Source organism: Crocodylus siamensis, chromosome 5, assembly GCF_052110815.1.
Source record: "Crocodylus siamensis isolate JL-2025a chromosome 5, ASM5211081v1, whole genome shotgun sequence".
Classification (NCBI taxonomy): domain Eukaryota; kingdom Metazoa; phylum Chordata; order Crocodylia; family Crocodylidae; genus Crocodylus; species Crocodylus siamensis.
In genome coordinates, this window is record NC_143399.1 from 160,632,564 (window position 1) to 160,648,140 (window position 15,577).

General features: G+C 40.1%; 1 protein-coding gene across 3 annotated transcripts in view; it reads left to right on the forward strand.

The window, feature by feature from the left end:
• The window catches only part of ETV1 (ETS variant transcription factor 1), a 77,671-nt gene that overhangs the window by 27,121 nt on the left and 34,973 nt on the right, over positions 1–15,577 (forward strand). For all 3 annotated transcript variants that reach the window (XM_090046889.1, XM_090046890.1, XM_090046891.1), the window contains 2 exons: positions 12,463–12,592; positions 14,593–14,781. In XM_090046889.1, coding sequence (XP_089903015.1) covers positions 12,463–12,592; positions 14,593–14,781 — 319 coding nt within the window. The remainder of the gene's footprint in view (positions 1–12,462; positions 12,593–14,592; positions 14,782–15,577) is intronic.

Sequence of the window (15,577 nt, forward strand, 5' to 3'; positions counted from 1 at the left end):
GGTGAAGCTTAGTCTGGGCAGGTCTTAAGTGTAGGCACAGGGCCATGAAGGTCCTGACATGGACGGATGGAGTGCTGGGGTTCCTCAGGTCCCATGCTTCCTTGTTAGGACCTGTGCGAGCTTTCCCCATTTATGGAGATGCTTCCCTGGAGATACCTGGGCAAGTCTCCAAAATTGGGGAACCCCAACTTTCCCTGCTTACTGAGAGGAGAGGTGCCCCAAGAGTCTTTAAGGTGCATCTCCTTAAGCAGGGAAAGCCAGGTAGGTGCTCTATTGCCTTGAAGGGCCTGTTTCTGTGGGGGAATTCCCCGGGTCCATAGGATTGGGCCCCTCAAGCTCCTGGAACAATTGCCCAGGATGGCTAGAGAGTGTAAGCAGTTCTGGGCTGCCCACACTCACCTGTCAAAGAGCAAATAGAAGTCTGTCACAATAAAGCAGCAGTATTTAAACACTACCTTTGTTGCAGCCACTGATGTGGCTGCAAAAGGTAGAGCCATGTGTTTGCTTGCTATTTTTCACCATAAAAATGTGACATCAGGTGACATCTGTTTGCACTTTAAGGGTAACTACTGTGGGTCTTAATGCAGGATTTTAGCACCTGGTGAAAAAGAAGAGACACTGCCTATGCTGGGTCTTTGTGGCTGCCTTCCACAACTGGCTTATATTGTACAGAATCATTTAACTATCATTTAGTTTTTAGAGAAATTTCCATAGAACACAGTTAGCTTCATCCCAGTTATTTATATTGAGACTCTTCTTTATCCTGTTTACCTTAGTGGGAACTCCAGTGAATCCCAGAAGGGATGAATATGGTTGTAATTGCTTAATAATCCATCATTCCCTGTGGCATTTCTCAACAAGCTCACTTTCAATGCAAAACATTTGCTTTTGAGGCAATTCTTTGTACAGGCCTAAGGACATCTGCCTCTAGTGCCAATCTCTTGCCCTCCAATGAGACCCTGCAATTGCAAAACTCAGATAGGTAACGCTTAGAAAGAAGCAGTAATACAACACAAAGTCTTTGCAAGTGTGTGTCAGGGGGAGAGCTGAGAAAAATCAGTGTCAATTACTGCCCCAGACAACATTGCTGTAAGATTGCTGCTTTTTAAAAAGTTAACAAAGTCCACAGCTGTACTGAATAACATATCTAAACAATTCTTAACTAGATGTTTTAATTTTGGGGGATGGAGGATAGTAGGGTGTGAGCTAACTGAAACCATGTGCCAAACAACTAACTTGCTTTAAAAAAACTTGTTGACAAAATCTTTCTTAAAACGGGGATTTTTAGCCTATTAAGCAGCCAAAACAATTTAAGCCAAATGACTGATAGTGTCCTAACAAGGTGTTTACTGGCAGGCTATTGAAAAGTTTGCCTTGTAATTGCTTTGTCTTTGTTGTTTTGGAAGCAGGTTAACTTTTATTGGCATTTACTGAAAGCTGTTTTTTCCCTTTTCTTCTAGCCAGCTGGCTTTCCCTTTTAGGCAAGCTTTCCTAGTTTTGATATGGAGAACATATTTGCAACTTTGATTGTCGACTGATGTGGTCTTTTTGAACAAGAAGCCAAGTGGCTAATAATATCTGGATTGTTCTGTCATACCTTCAGCAGAATTACATCATAAGCATGCTGCAGGTGTACTCCCAATAGTTCTGATTTAACATTTTTGTAAGAGTGTTACAGTCAAGCAAACCAGGGATACTCTATACGAAGAACTTTTACTGGTACAGATTTGCTGGTTGAAGCTGTAATTTTCATTTTAAAGTCTTAAGTTATTCTGGGTGTGTCTGCACATGCATATTAATGTACTTCAACAAATTCTGGTGCTTATTGCTCTGGAGTTTCTTGCTCCCAGGCATGTGTTTATACATGTGTCCGGGATTGCAGCATGTTGAGCTGGGTTGGAGTAGCCCTGGCTGCCAGGGAACTCCAGGGGTCAGCTTGCCAGCCTAGGGCTGCTCCCCCTGGCTCAGTGTGTTTGTAGAGGGGCTAGCTGGGACATGAGGGCAGCCCCCTCACGGAAGCACCCTCATGCTCCAGTCACCTGGGGCAATGTCTACACATGTGCTGCTGCGGGGTAAAAAACTTCACAACAGTATACTATTTGTAGTTGCAAGTACTGTTGTGCTGCGGAGTAAATTAGTTTACTCCAGCCTAATAGGGGTGCATGTGTAGACCTGTGGTGTTCACTGCACAGTTAGTTAGTCTACTGTGTAGTAAATGTCTTGTGTAGACGTGCCCACTAGTATTATCCTTAGCATGAACACAGTTTTACTGGTGTATTCTATACTAATATAAGCACTCTTATACTGATATAACTTTAGCCACATTTGTGGGGTTTGCTGGCTTTAAGTATTCAGCTATAGACGTTAAAAGATTCTTTAAAAAGTTCCTTTTTACATTCCATTTGGGAAGACGCACACTAACTGATGAATCACATATATTCTTTTCATGAATAAAGACATGTTGAAAGGATTCCATTTGCTAAAAGTATACAGGAGGGCCATTTTCAGCAGTCTGAAAAGTAGAGAAATTGGTGAATTAAGGGTTTGTCTACATCAGTGCTTCTCGACCTTTTTAGATTTAAGGCACCTCTTGTTAGACGTAAGGCACCCATCAGAAAATGCCAGCTCTTCACTTCTTCTTTGACTACAAAAAATAATAGAGCAGTTTTTCTGTTACAAAGAACTCAAAAACCACAACAGGTCGAAATGTTTTTAACACTATAGATTCCTATTTAAAAGCTCTGGCCGCATCCAAACAAGAGCAGCTGTTTGGTTCTCCGGGGACAAGTATCAGCAGCATATTTTTGCTGCTGCTGTTTGTTCCTGGAGATTGCCTGGGCCATGCATGAGCCGCAGGGGTAGGGGAGGCTTGGGTCACCAACTGTGCCAGTGTCAGCAGTCTTATCTGGGGTCCTGGAGGCTGAGGAAGCTGCAGCCGTGGCATTCCTGCAGCTGGGAACCTGGCTGGCAGTTGGAATGTGGCTCTGGCCAGGCATGCTCTGGTTTTGGAAAATGTGCGCTGCTGCCATATGCACCGCCCTACTTTTTTCCAGGTGGGTTTTTTTTTTACCTTGGGATCTCTCGTGTGGTGTGTGGTATTACAGATGGGTCCATGGTCTATGGTGCCACATACAGCACGGCCATGCTCGTCTGGACATGGCCCCTGGGTTTGTCTTGTTAATGTACCTAATGGTGCTAACATCTCATGACATCCTGTAGCACCCTTGAAAGGATCCCAGGGCACCCCAGAATGCTGTGGTACCCTGGTTGAGAATCACTGGTATGCATGGATAAATTGACTGATATAGCAATATCTAGACATTTTGTAGATTTAGCTGCCTTGTGCTCTCTTTAAGAGCTATGTTATCATTGATCTACAACAGCCCATTTATGTGAACTTGCAAGCAATTCTCCCTTACTTGCTTTATTTCCAAGAGCTCCCTCAACACATAGTTTAGTAACGTGATCTTGACTGATCCTTGGAGTCCAGTAACAAGTACAGAGTTATTTTCTGTTTGGACAATAGTTCATTTCAGCAGCTCCACTAGATACTTGTATTGAGGTTCGACTCCAAATAACTTTCCATTAAGACACTTTAAACATGCCAGTTGGTTTCCCACGTAGACTAGCCCTAACGTAAATTAGCTCTGCAGAAGGTAACGTGACACTTGTTTATAGTGTATTAGGTAATAATGAACTATAATGTCCAGCACGGTTCTGGTGCCCTGTTCTAGTAAACCCAAGTCTATTCTTAACTGTTATATCTCAGGCCTCATTTTAGTCTTACACCTGGTTTATTCAAAGAGTATTTGTTCGTGTTAGGTCATGCTGAAAACTGGGGAATAATTGTGACGGATATTTAGAACTAAAATGTCCTACAGGTGAAAGGTCAGTGTAATTAATTTAAACAAATGCTTACTGATACCTTTCTTAGTCATTAATCTCCTGTTTCTTCACAGTTTGCTTTTTTAAAATGTCACCCCTGCAGCTAGAGCAAATCATTCTAAGATAGCAGTGTTTGCTAATACAGAGTCCTTTAGCACTCCTGATTTTAGTGTGGGGCATAAGGATCAGTATTTTCATAGCTATTGGAATGGGAAAAAAAAAATTCTGCTCCTGTATCCAAACTAGCCCTCCATAAACTAGAAATAAACTAGAAATAAGTTCCAGTTTCAAGCACCATACTGTGCCCTGGTGAGAGTAACTAGCATAGAAATAAGGGATAAGAATCCCACATATGGTATTTTATTTATTTATTTGGCTAAATCAGGTATATACTTCTTTATTATGTAGCATACATGTGGTGCAGTCCTTTAACACATTTTTGCATATTCCACTGGATTATGAATCTACATGCACTTGACTGTGTGTTCTAGGCAGGAAGGGAGAATAATCATGTTCTTTATCATCACTGAATCTTTAAATGTTACTAAAGTACGTTTGTAGTTGTGTATTTTCCAGTAAAGGTGGCAGCTTACTTCAAAGCTGGTATTTTCCTTTTGTTAGACAAGGTTCTCAAATAGCTCCATATTGCCCACATATTTGATTCTTGCCAGTTGGCTCTGAAATCTGGTGCTTGGGCTCATCATACAGAATTAGCTTCCAAAAAAATGAGGTCCCATGCTGTTTCTATCTACTGGGCTAGTGGGGGTTGGAAGGATTTGATCTGAAGCCAAGGCAGAACTAAATTGATGGAATCATACTTACTATGCTTGCCAATTACTGCCCAATATTGAAGCTCCTGTTTTCTGGGAAAGATCACTGAGAAGGGAGTGGTAGGTCAATTCCAGTGACATTGGACATCCTCAAATTTTGCTGTATTGAAACAGAACTAATTGTGTGGGTTGATGATCACTCTGGCTAGAAGCCAGATAACCTTGGTGGTATAATATAGCATGCTTCTTTTCATTGGGTTTTGATCCTGCTGTTTGTGAAGCTTTGCGGGTGCAACTAGAGGGTGGACAGAATGATCTTATGGAGAATCTACATGTTCCTTTCAGAATGATTGACTGGGTAGTTTTGGAATACTCTTTCCCTTTCGTAAAGGCTCTGGAGTTTCCCAGACCTTAGTTCTTCTCTCTCTTGTGACCGGTGTTTATATTAAGCTGTTAGCATGGTTTCATGAGGGCCCCCAACGATACACCTCTTGGTGCTAGTTAACTTGTTTGTCGCTATGTTCTCCTAATATATATGACAGATATCAAGTTCTAATCATATCTAAATATGATCCAGTTGACATGGGTTCAATCAAAATAAGGTAGTGATTTTTTTGATAGCCAAGCTTTTTGAGAACCTGATGAAATCTGTGAAGATGTCATGGGTCAGATTCTACTTCACCCAGCTGAAATCCCTAAAAATCTGTGAATGCATCTTTGTAGCATACCATCACAAGCAATGAGGACTCGCCTGCCTCTTATATTAGCAATTTTTCAGATGCATGTGGAATAGAATCACCCTAGGCATGTAACTCCACTCGTGCACCCACCAGGTGAAACTAAATCTGGCCCCATCTGCTAAATCACTTTTAAAGCAACTATAAATCTATGGTTCTTGTTCATCTCTGTCTAGCCAAGAGGTTTCTTTCATTGAGATGCAGGCGTTGCCTTAGTTATCCATACCTTTTAGTTAGGTCTAGACTCAATAGAATATAGTTTCATAGTTTCTAGGGTTGGAAGGGACCTGAGCAGATCATCGAGTCTGACCCCCTGCCATGGCAGGAAAGAGTACCGGGGCCAAATGACCCCAGCAAGATGTTCATCTAACCTCCTCTTAAACACCCCCAGGGTAGGAGCCAGCACCACTTCTCTTGGAAGTTGGTTCCAGATCCTAGCCGCCCTGACCGTGAAGTAGCACCTCCTGATATCTAGCCTAAATTTATCCTCTGCCAGCTTGTGACCATTATTCCTGGTCACTCCTGGCAGTGCTCGAGGGAATGGGGACTCCCCCAATGCCTGCTGGTCCCCTCTGACTAGTTTGTAACAGGCCACTAGATCCCCCCTCAGCCTTCTCTTGTGGAGGCCCGAGGACTGAGCCCTGCAGGACCCCACTGCCCACATCATTCCAGGTCGAAAATGACCCATCCACCACCACTCTCTGGGTGTGGCCCTTCAGCCAGTTGGCGACCCATTTGACTGTGTAGGTGTCGACACCACAGTCCCCCAGTTTCTTAATGAGAACAGGGTGGGAAACAGTGTCGAAGGCCTTCCGAAAGTCCAGGAAGACTATGTCCACTGCTACCCCTGCATCTAAGGATTTGGTGACCTGGTCGTAGAAGGCCACCAGGTTGGTCTGACAGGACCTGCCGCTAATGAACCCATGTTGGTTGCCCCTAAACATAATCTCCCCTGCTGGCCCCTCGTGGACATGTGCCAGAATAATTCTTTCAAAAATATACCTGAGACTAATATAAAATCCTTTCAGCTGGTGCTGAGTGGAATTATTAAGATAAAAGGCTAATGCTACTGGGATCTTTACTGTCTATACTGCTTGTTAAAATTCCGGTTAGTATCCATCAAAGTATCTATCAAAGGACTAGTCACAGTTATTCCCCAGTTTTCAGCCTGACCTAAAATGAACAAATACTCTTTGAATAAACTAGGTGTAAGACTAAAATGAGGTCTGAGATATAACAGTTAAAGGTTACTTTCAGGCTTGGAGACCTACACCCATCCACATTTCTAGATCTTCTTTCTTAAAGGGTGACATTCACATCTACTTTTAGAGATTTTTATGGAATGTGAATGAAGACTAACAGCACTGCCTAGAATGCAAGTCCAGTGAGTGTTCAGTTTTCTGTTCTGTTTGGCAGGGGACCATGGCTACTAAATTCTCAAGTTTTAGGTTTAAATAACAAATAGCTGTTGCTGTATCATAGCATTACAACCCTCATGTAAAGCCATGCATCTGTGGGTGGATTTGTTTCTTTTATATATAAGAGACATTTTGGAACATCTTTAACAGCTGAGAAGTAACCAATGTTTTACCCTCTTGAGCAAACCACTTCACAACTAGTATATTGAAAACAGAAGACTTTATAGATCAAAAAAGCTTATGGTACCTGCCATGTTGCAGCATAAATTCTTTCTTAGAATCATCAGGTGAGTGCTTGCTATTACAGCAGGTGAAGAAAATCGCAAAAACACAAAATTGGGTCCCTGTCCTTAAGTGTATCTCAGTTTGCATTTTGATAGCAGTTTAGAAATGTTATCGCCTGTTTTGTCACAGACATAATTCACATCTTTCTTCAGGCACTGTAAACAAGAGAAATGGTTTAATGGCTCCATAAAAGGCACTCTGTGCTGATAGCTGAGATTAGACCCTTTAGTAATGGATTTTCATATGTTGGGGGAAGGGGAGGGTTTGGCAGAGGTAAATGTACTGGAAAAGAATCTTTGAGAGGCTCTGATGTATCTGAAGTGCCTGCTGCACTTCTGTGCGTGTCAGAAGTTGGATTTAAAGAGTCTGTGACAGCATTGGCTTTATTGGTACATAGGCCTTCCCCTTTGCTTCTGGAATTTAACTACGTACTAATTGAGGTCATCTCAATCAATTTATCACCTGGAGTTGAAGTGATATTAACTTGAAGTGAATGGTTTTTCATTTTCTTGCTGGTGAGAAAGTCAACTGCCTTGTCTTTAAGTGTCTACAGACAATACATTGTATAGTAGTATTGTATAATGCCATTTGCACCTTAATTGGTGTTAAAAGTGAATAAGCTTAAATGCAAAATCTAATTTTACCGGTGATTGGAGGGTAGGAATGTAAAACGCACCCCAAACGCCTTTTCAGCGGAAATGTCCAGAGCATGACTCATTCTGATTTCTCCATTGCTTTCTTTTTCCGCAGGTGCACCAAATCCTCCAAGCTATACATGTGCGTGTAGCATTACTAAGTGCCTTGAAGTTCTCTAATGCATACAAGTTGGCAGGTGTCAGTGACTCATTCATTTTGCACCAGATAGTACATTAATACTTTCATATATGTGTTGATAATAAAGAGGCCGCCCTTAGTCTGTGGAGTCAAAAATCACTTAAGAGATCAAACACCACTAGCAAAGACCCTTACATTTCCAGCTATAGAGGAGTGTTTTCTCCATATGCCTTTCTTTTTCTTGAAAACCTTATTTTGAACTTCGTAATTAATGCAAGAATCTCAAGTCTACAAACTAAATACTGTGTTGTCCTGATTTTAAGTCAACATGGTTTTCCCCCTGAAAAAAAAAAAGTTATGCTTGACTTACATGTACGATTGACTGTAATGGAGCCTCCAACAATCATGACTTTTGTACTTGGAATATTTTTGTGCATGCAAAAACAAACCTGTGAAGTTTTTATTTTAGTATTTTTAGTGCATTTATATCTTCAAATCCTTTCCTTGGTTATTTGATTCTCCTGTGGAGTTTTGTAAGGCCAATAACAGTTCGAGGACTTAATTTTATCAGCTTATGTTCAGGGGAAAAAACAGCTTTCCCCTTCCCCTTCCCCTAAAATTGAATCTGAAAATATGTGGTTAATTTATATTAGGGTTGACTTTTTAATTGGAATGGTATGGTATTACTTTCTGCCTAAAAAAAGATGTACAATCAATTCTATGAGTTTCTCCAGATCTTCCTTAAGTATTCACACCTTACCTGTCTTGAAGTAATGTTGCTATGTAGTAAAGAAGTATTTACGGTCCCTGACAAAGACTATTCCTAAGATTTCCCTAAGCAAAGATTGTGTGTTGTATCCAGTTGGTCCAAATGGTGTATTTTTTTTTTACATGTGCAGAGAAGTTAGTTTATCTCAGGATTAGGGTCCAGAAGATGCGATGGGGAGGAGGGAGAAAAGAAAGGTTTTGCTAATGCAATTCAACTTATTTTTAAGCACTTACAGAAATCTTAATACAATTACTCTTCAATTGGGCACTAATCTGAAGACCTTGTTCTGGACAAGTCCTGTTGATTTGAAATGGAGTCTTCATGAGTAGGTTAGGATCAGGGTGTAGACGGGTAACACTTTCTCAAAAGCTTGCCAGATGTAATTGAAATGGCCTTCACTGTGTATGAGTTAATTCCACAGGGAGACTGTTTACTTTATTTTCTACAAAAGGGTTCTTTAAGAACCCCCCCCCCAAAATGTGACAGTATTTTCTAGACTGCCAATATAAAGAACACAAATTATCATGTAGTCTATATAAAATTCTTAATCTTCTGCTGCATATAAAACTGTTCTATAGGTATACCATCATGTATTATGCAGTGGTCAGCTACTGCTTAAAGCAGTGAGCCATGTCATGGTTGCCTTATGTATTCAAGTTAACTTCATAGAGACTACAGGCATGATGATAAGTACCCTGAGCAGCACTGATCCTCACAAAGCCTTTTCTTACAAGTCATCCAAATGGAGTGCAAAGAAATTCACTGAAGTGAAGCTTTTGGGACTAGGTCCTTATTTTTAATAGCCGGGGGGAGGGGGTTGATTTACTTTAAATTTGGAGATGTCTGTACACAAGTAATTATTAATTCAGATCATAAAAATTAAAATACTTAGTCACTTGAAGAGGGCTGGGATTTTGTCCTTATTAGAATAATGTTCTGGCAAGCAGAGAGTGGGGGAAAGAGGGTGGGGCCTGGAGGACGAAGAGTGAAAAGGGAGTGAGGAAGGATAAAGAAAAAGTGGGGAGAAGGACTTTGTTGTTTGAAATGCCGTTGTTTTTTAAATTTGAAAATATAGGAAGCCTGCCTTGTTTGAGTAAAAATAAAATATATAAAGAAGCAGCCTTGCTCTTCTCCCCAGAAAAGTTTTACAGTGAAAGGAAAATGTAAAATTCAGTGTAGCAAGTCAACAAATTTTTAAAAAAGGAAGGTTACAAGTGAATGTCGCACTAAAAAGAGCTATAATGGGTGGGAGTGACAGTGAAGGTAGAAGACTGGCATTTTGCATACTTAAAATTTGACTATTGAAATAACTCCATCCTTGTCAGCCAGCCTAAAAATGCAGTTTGAAAGGTCAAGTAGACTTCAAAGAAAAATACATAGTGAACACATTTTCTCAGGCTGCCTTTTCTTTGCTCATCTAAAAGTGTGCATTTCAGGAGGAGCTGATAAAGCCTTGCATGGCCTGTGTGTCTGGGGAGTGCTTGAGGATGACTTTAAATTTTACAGCTACATTATCTGTACTGGCCGTAGTTAAGATAAAAATCTAATGTGAAATCATTTTGGACTATAATGCTTTCCCTAAATGAAATGAAAGCGTTAACCTACTTGATTTGATACACTTTACCCTAGCTTATACAACCGGGAAGAAGGTGGGGTATACTTTAATTAAAACTACAGCACAGATGCCTTCTAGCTTTCTGCCCTGTGCCTAGCTAGGACTGTATAGTTAAGCAAAGTAAAATGTGCTTTGCAGCTGAGGCAGCAGGCTGGAGCCGTGTTCAGTGAAAGTAATTTAATTAGTGTTGATCATGACTCCAGATGATGGTGATTTGATAAGGAATAATTTAGTACTTAACAGCCTTTTACATGCACCAACTCCATGTGGGGAGGTAAAGCAAATTGCACAAAATGAATGTGCTGCTTTCACTTGCGCCTGTGCCAGTGAGCTGGAAAACTGCCTGTTAGCAGACGTTCAGGCTCTCAGCACTGTGATGAAATACCCAACCAGTTCTGCATACAGGGCTGTGGTGTGGGAGTCTCTGTACTCCCATTATTTAAAAATAAATAAGGGAAGTCATTTTTCATAACAGATGAACTCTGAGGAAGCAGCGAAGTTAAAAACAAAAAATAGAGCAGTGTGTGGCCCTTGTGTGAGTATGAGAGGTTGGCTTTGATAAGAAATGTGTTGCATTATAGGTTTAGCTCCGTAGCTTGAAATCAAAGTCATTCATATACTTAAGGTAAGAGTCACAGTTCAGAAGATGCTGGGAAGTGGAATGACGCCTCTGGATCCTGGACTTAAAACTATTCCTAATGGAGAGAAGTGGACATGGACATAAGCATGCAACAGTCTGCTCAACTGCATCTGAGCCCTGTTTTGTGTTGCTCAAAGGATTGGCACAATAGAAAAAAAAGTTGCATTATAAAGAAATATTGAGTTTCTTTTCTATTTTTTATTAAAGGCTGATTTGCCCAAATGATGGGCTGTCTAACCTCTAAACGCCTGTGGGCCACACAAGGCAAGCTATGGTCCACTGGGCTGCATGGACACTCTCTCCCATTTTCTAAATCTAGCGAATATGAAATTATTGCTTTTTAAGATATAGGGAAGGGTAGAGATACTATAAAGCCTAATGATGCATAATGATTTGATTCTGCTGACTGAGATTCACTAACATTGACCTTAATGTGTGTTTGAATTCACTGAAGCTCCACAAAGGTTTGAGGGTCCATGCCTTTCCTGGGGCTGAAATTCCAGGTCACATCTAGATATTTTGGTGTTAATAAGGTGAATTAAGGTGATCCAAAACTTGAAGTTTATCAGAGATGAAAGAGGCACTATGTCTATAACTTTGGCATGAGCTTTAAAACTGTTAAAAAATAAAGTCTTGTACAGGGCATGTGGTCTACAGTTTTTGTCTTCCTATATTATATATCATCTTTTACCACCGTAGTTGCTTTTTCTGGATTAGGAACAGGGTTTGGAGCAACCTTGCACTTTTCCCTAATTTAGATACAGATTAACATCTTTTACCTCAGTTTTAGTAGACATTTGACCTTGCACTGAGAAATATAATGGGTTTAGCGAAACTATTTTGGCTAACCTTAACTTGTCCTCAACTTTTTTTTTCTTCCACAGACTGTGTTTCTCATTCATATTTCCTTTCTGGCTCATCCCTTCTCTTTCCCCAAATCCTGGCTTCATTCATGTCAATAGCAAAATTCCCATTGACTTCAAGAGGGCTAATATATATTTCTGACATTACTTTATTACTATACCATCAGCTATTAAAGAAGCGTGTAATCCTCCAGTTTCATAAGTTTTATTACAGGTTTTCGTATAAGTTTTGGGACTAAAAAGATTAGTGGTCCAGTATTTGAGGCTCATATAGGAGAAATTAATTTTGTACTCATAGCTGTGATACTCTTTGAAGTGAACTACTGTGCATTTACAGCTGAAAGCTGTCTTGCTAATATATTACTTAGAAGCAGTTTGTGCCTGTAAAGTATTTTGCTTCTGACAACATTTACAGTAGTTAAGCCAAATATAAGTGGGCTGTTATTTTCCTGCTAATGAGATGGGATCCTAGCCATCATTCTATTAAACAATAAAACTGCTAATAGCCAATGCAAAGGATCTCTGGTGCCTATTTCTCAGCTGACACCCAAAGAAATGTTTGAAATGTGTATTTCCTATACTGTATCTAGTATTCTAGTGGCTTAATTAATCCTGTGTTTAATTAGTAGCATCTAGCTTGCTTCATAAGGCATACTGTTTAATACTGTACTTGGTATTTAATTGCATTTTTTTCCCTTCTTTTCAGTGGCTTTTCATGGTCTCCCATTGAAAATCAAGAAGGAACCCCACAGTCCATGTTCGGAACTTGGCTCTGCTTGTAGTCAAGAACAGCCATTCAAGTTCAGTTATGGGGAAAAGTGCCTGTACAATGTCAGGTAAAATAGTCAGGAGTATGTTTATGGTGGTTTCAGTTAGGACTGCAGATTTAAGTGAGGACTGACTAAAGAGCAATAAAACCATAATAGAGATCTTACAAAAGTTACCTCTTCAGCAGATACCAGACTGATGAGAGAATGCATTTACTTGAATGCTGATGAAACTGTTTACCCTGCTATCAAACACTTTACATAATTATTTTAAAGCAATAATTTTCATTGCAATATTCACACTCCACTCCTCCTCTGTTGGATAGAGCCAGAGTCTAAAAACAACAGGTGAGGGACCTTATTTGCCATGAGCTATGTTTGAAAGTACTTTAAAAATGCATTACACACATTAGGCTGAGAGACTGCTCTTTGTAACAGGCAAGAGATTGGCAGGTCTGAGAAACACATTATGCATTTGACAAGTTTTTGGTAGATGATATATGCATGTATTCATGGATAATTACAATGTAAAACTAGTGTTTTGTTAGACTTTGCAGATAATGCTGTCTTCACAGATGCAGTTTGTCTCCCTCTGTTCATAAGTTTAGATAGTGAAAGTTTAAATTATTTTAAGATATAAAAAATAATAGTTTACCACTGCATTTTTTCTTGATTTTGCTTTTGGTTCACATGTATATCTTTCTTTTCCCTTAAATATCAGCCGTTGAAAGGCTTTCTTAGTGACAGTTTAGTCTTACCTTGTTTTTATTCACATAAGTACACTGCCATTAAAAGTAGAGCACAAAGCATCTTTTGCCTCTTCATCTGATAAACAGGGGGCATCACTTGGTTACAGAGAAAAGTAGGCAGAAGGCACTAGTTTGCTTAGAAACTTCTGTTCTCTGGAGGGCCATCCATCAAATCTGTAGCCTACAGAAACTCATACATCTTTTAATGAGTAGTCTATGAGGTGCCACCTTGCCCTGCCTAGCCTCTGACTTCAGACTAACTTGACTAAGTACCTATCTCTGTGAGCTGACTACCTCTGTCTATTCACAGAGAAAGGTAGTGAGTGAGCCACGTCAGTCTGAAGTCAGGCAGGAAGCAGGGCTGGGTGGCACCACATAAACTACTTTGCTAAAAGAGGCATGACATTTTTGTAAGGGACTTTTGTTGCCAGATGCTAGAGTCATCTTTGGAAAAGTTCAGCTTTATTTATCAAGATAATGTCAACCTGATAACCTAATGAATATCCTCCTAGATCCTTTTATTGTCTTGGCCAAAACAAATGCTTACTCCTAAATGCTTAAGGTTAAGTCTGCAAATAACGACATTGTCTTCAGTGGAAAGTCCCATTGCCTCGATTCAGAAAACCACTTAGGCATGTACTTAACAGTGAGCACCTGCTTTAGTCCTTTCTTAAATTGAGAGATTGACTTAGCTATATGCCTGAGTATTTCCTTAATTGGGGCACAGGTGAATAAAGTTAACCATCTGTGTATCTGTTTACAGGGTTACAGACCTTTAGTTTTGTGAGAGGGGGGAAAATATATCCTGTCAGCAGAAGCTGCTGGTATCTGAATATAGGTAGCTAAAGCAACATAGCACTGCTTTTTCTGGGTCACATTTCTGGTCTCCAGTAAGGTTCTTTTTCTCTCACTCCTGAGGTTTGTGCAGACTGACAAACTTGACAGATATTACCTACTCTTCCTGCTGTGGTCCAGGTGGCTGTGCTTTCATGTATTCTGAAACTTGCTCTACACTTGTGCCTTATTACGGCATCACTGTATGCCAAGTGCTTTCAAAAGTAATTCTCTGCTCCATAGAGGGAAATAACCTGATTGTAATGCATAGCTATTACCCAGGTTCTAACTAAATTTTCTCAGTGCTTTTCCATATCCACAGAAGAGAATTCCCCCAATTTGGATACTAAGGCAACTTTATAATAAAAAAAAAATCTGAATGGAATGGAATAGTTATTTCTCTGGGTGGAAGTGCTGCATTTAATTGAATTGAAGAGAAGGTAACTTCTGATTTCTCCTTCCCTTCCATCCACCACTTCTATTTAGTGCCTATGATCAGAAGCCACAAGTGGGAATGAGGCCCTCCAACCCACCAACGCCATCCAGCACTCCTGTGTCACCACTGCACCATGCATCCCCAAACTCAGCTCAGACTCCTAAACCTGACCGGGTTTTCCCTACTCATCTTCCTCCCTCCCAGTCCATTCAAGACAACAGCTTTCCTATGGACCACAGGTAAAAACCAACAAACAAAACCCCTTTAAGTAACCAAAATTCAAGGAATTGCAGTCAATTGTAGGCTGCGTAAAGTTTAAACAGATTCTGGGATCCACCGTCATGTGAAGTAGAAGCTTTGTAGCTATTCTTATGGAAATCAGTGGGACCCAGATACTAGGCATTGTGAATAAGAGTGGTGGAAACATACCTCCTCATAGGTGTGCTAACCCCATACAAGAGACTGGCATTCTGTTTGGATAGAGTCTGTTGGGAGCACGGTTAGGAACAACCATGTGTAATGGCTACCTCTGCCATCTTTTCTTGCTATGAGCACTCAACAAGTAATTCAGCTGAGTGTTTTCTAGAGGAGTAAGGCATCAGAATCTAGCCCTATGCTAATAAGTGAGCATTTTAGCTTGTCTAAATACAAATCTAAATAGCTGTTAGCTTGCTTCTGGAGTTTCTTCTACAGACAGTAGACTCTGCCTGCATAGATTTTCCTAGAAGGGCGGGTATTTAAACTTTCTGAAATACAACAGTTTAATATAAGGAAATTTAAGATGCCAAAATAAACTACGTCCAAATAACATTAGACTGAGTAAAACCTGTGAAAGCTAAAAAACCCCCCATAATCCAGAATTAAAGCTGAAACTGTCCTCAAGTCACCTGTTGTGTTTTGGTATGTTTAGAGGTCTCCAAACAAATCATGTTTTTTCTCTCATTCTCCTGAGAATATGTGCTGCAAAATGTAGGCATAAAATTGATTTCTCCTAGTTTTGAAAATGTTTGTTTGTAAATGTAAATATAAGTGACA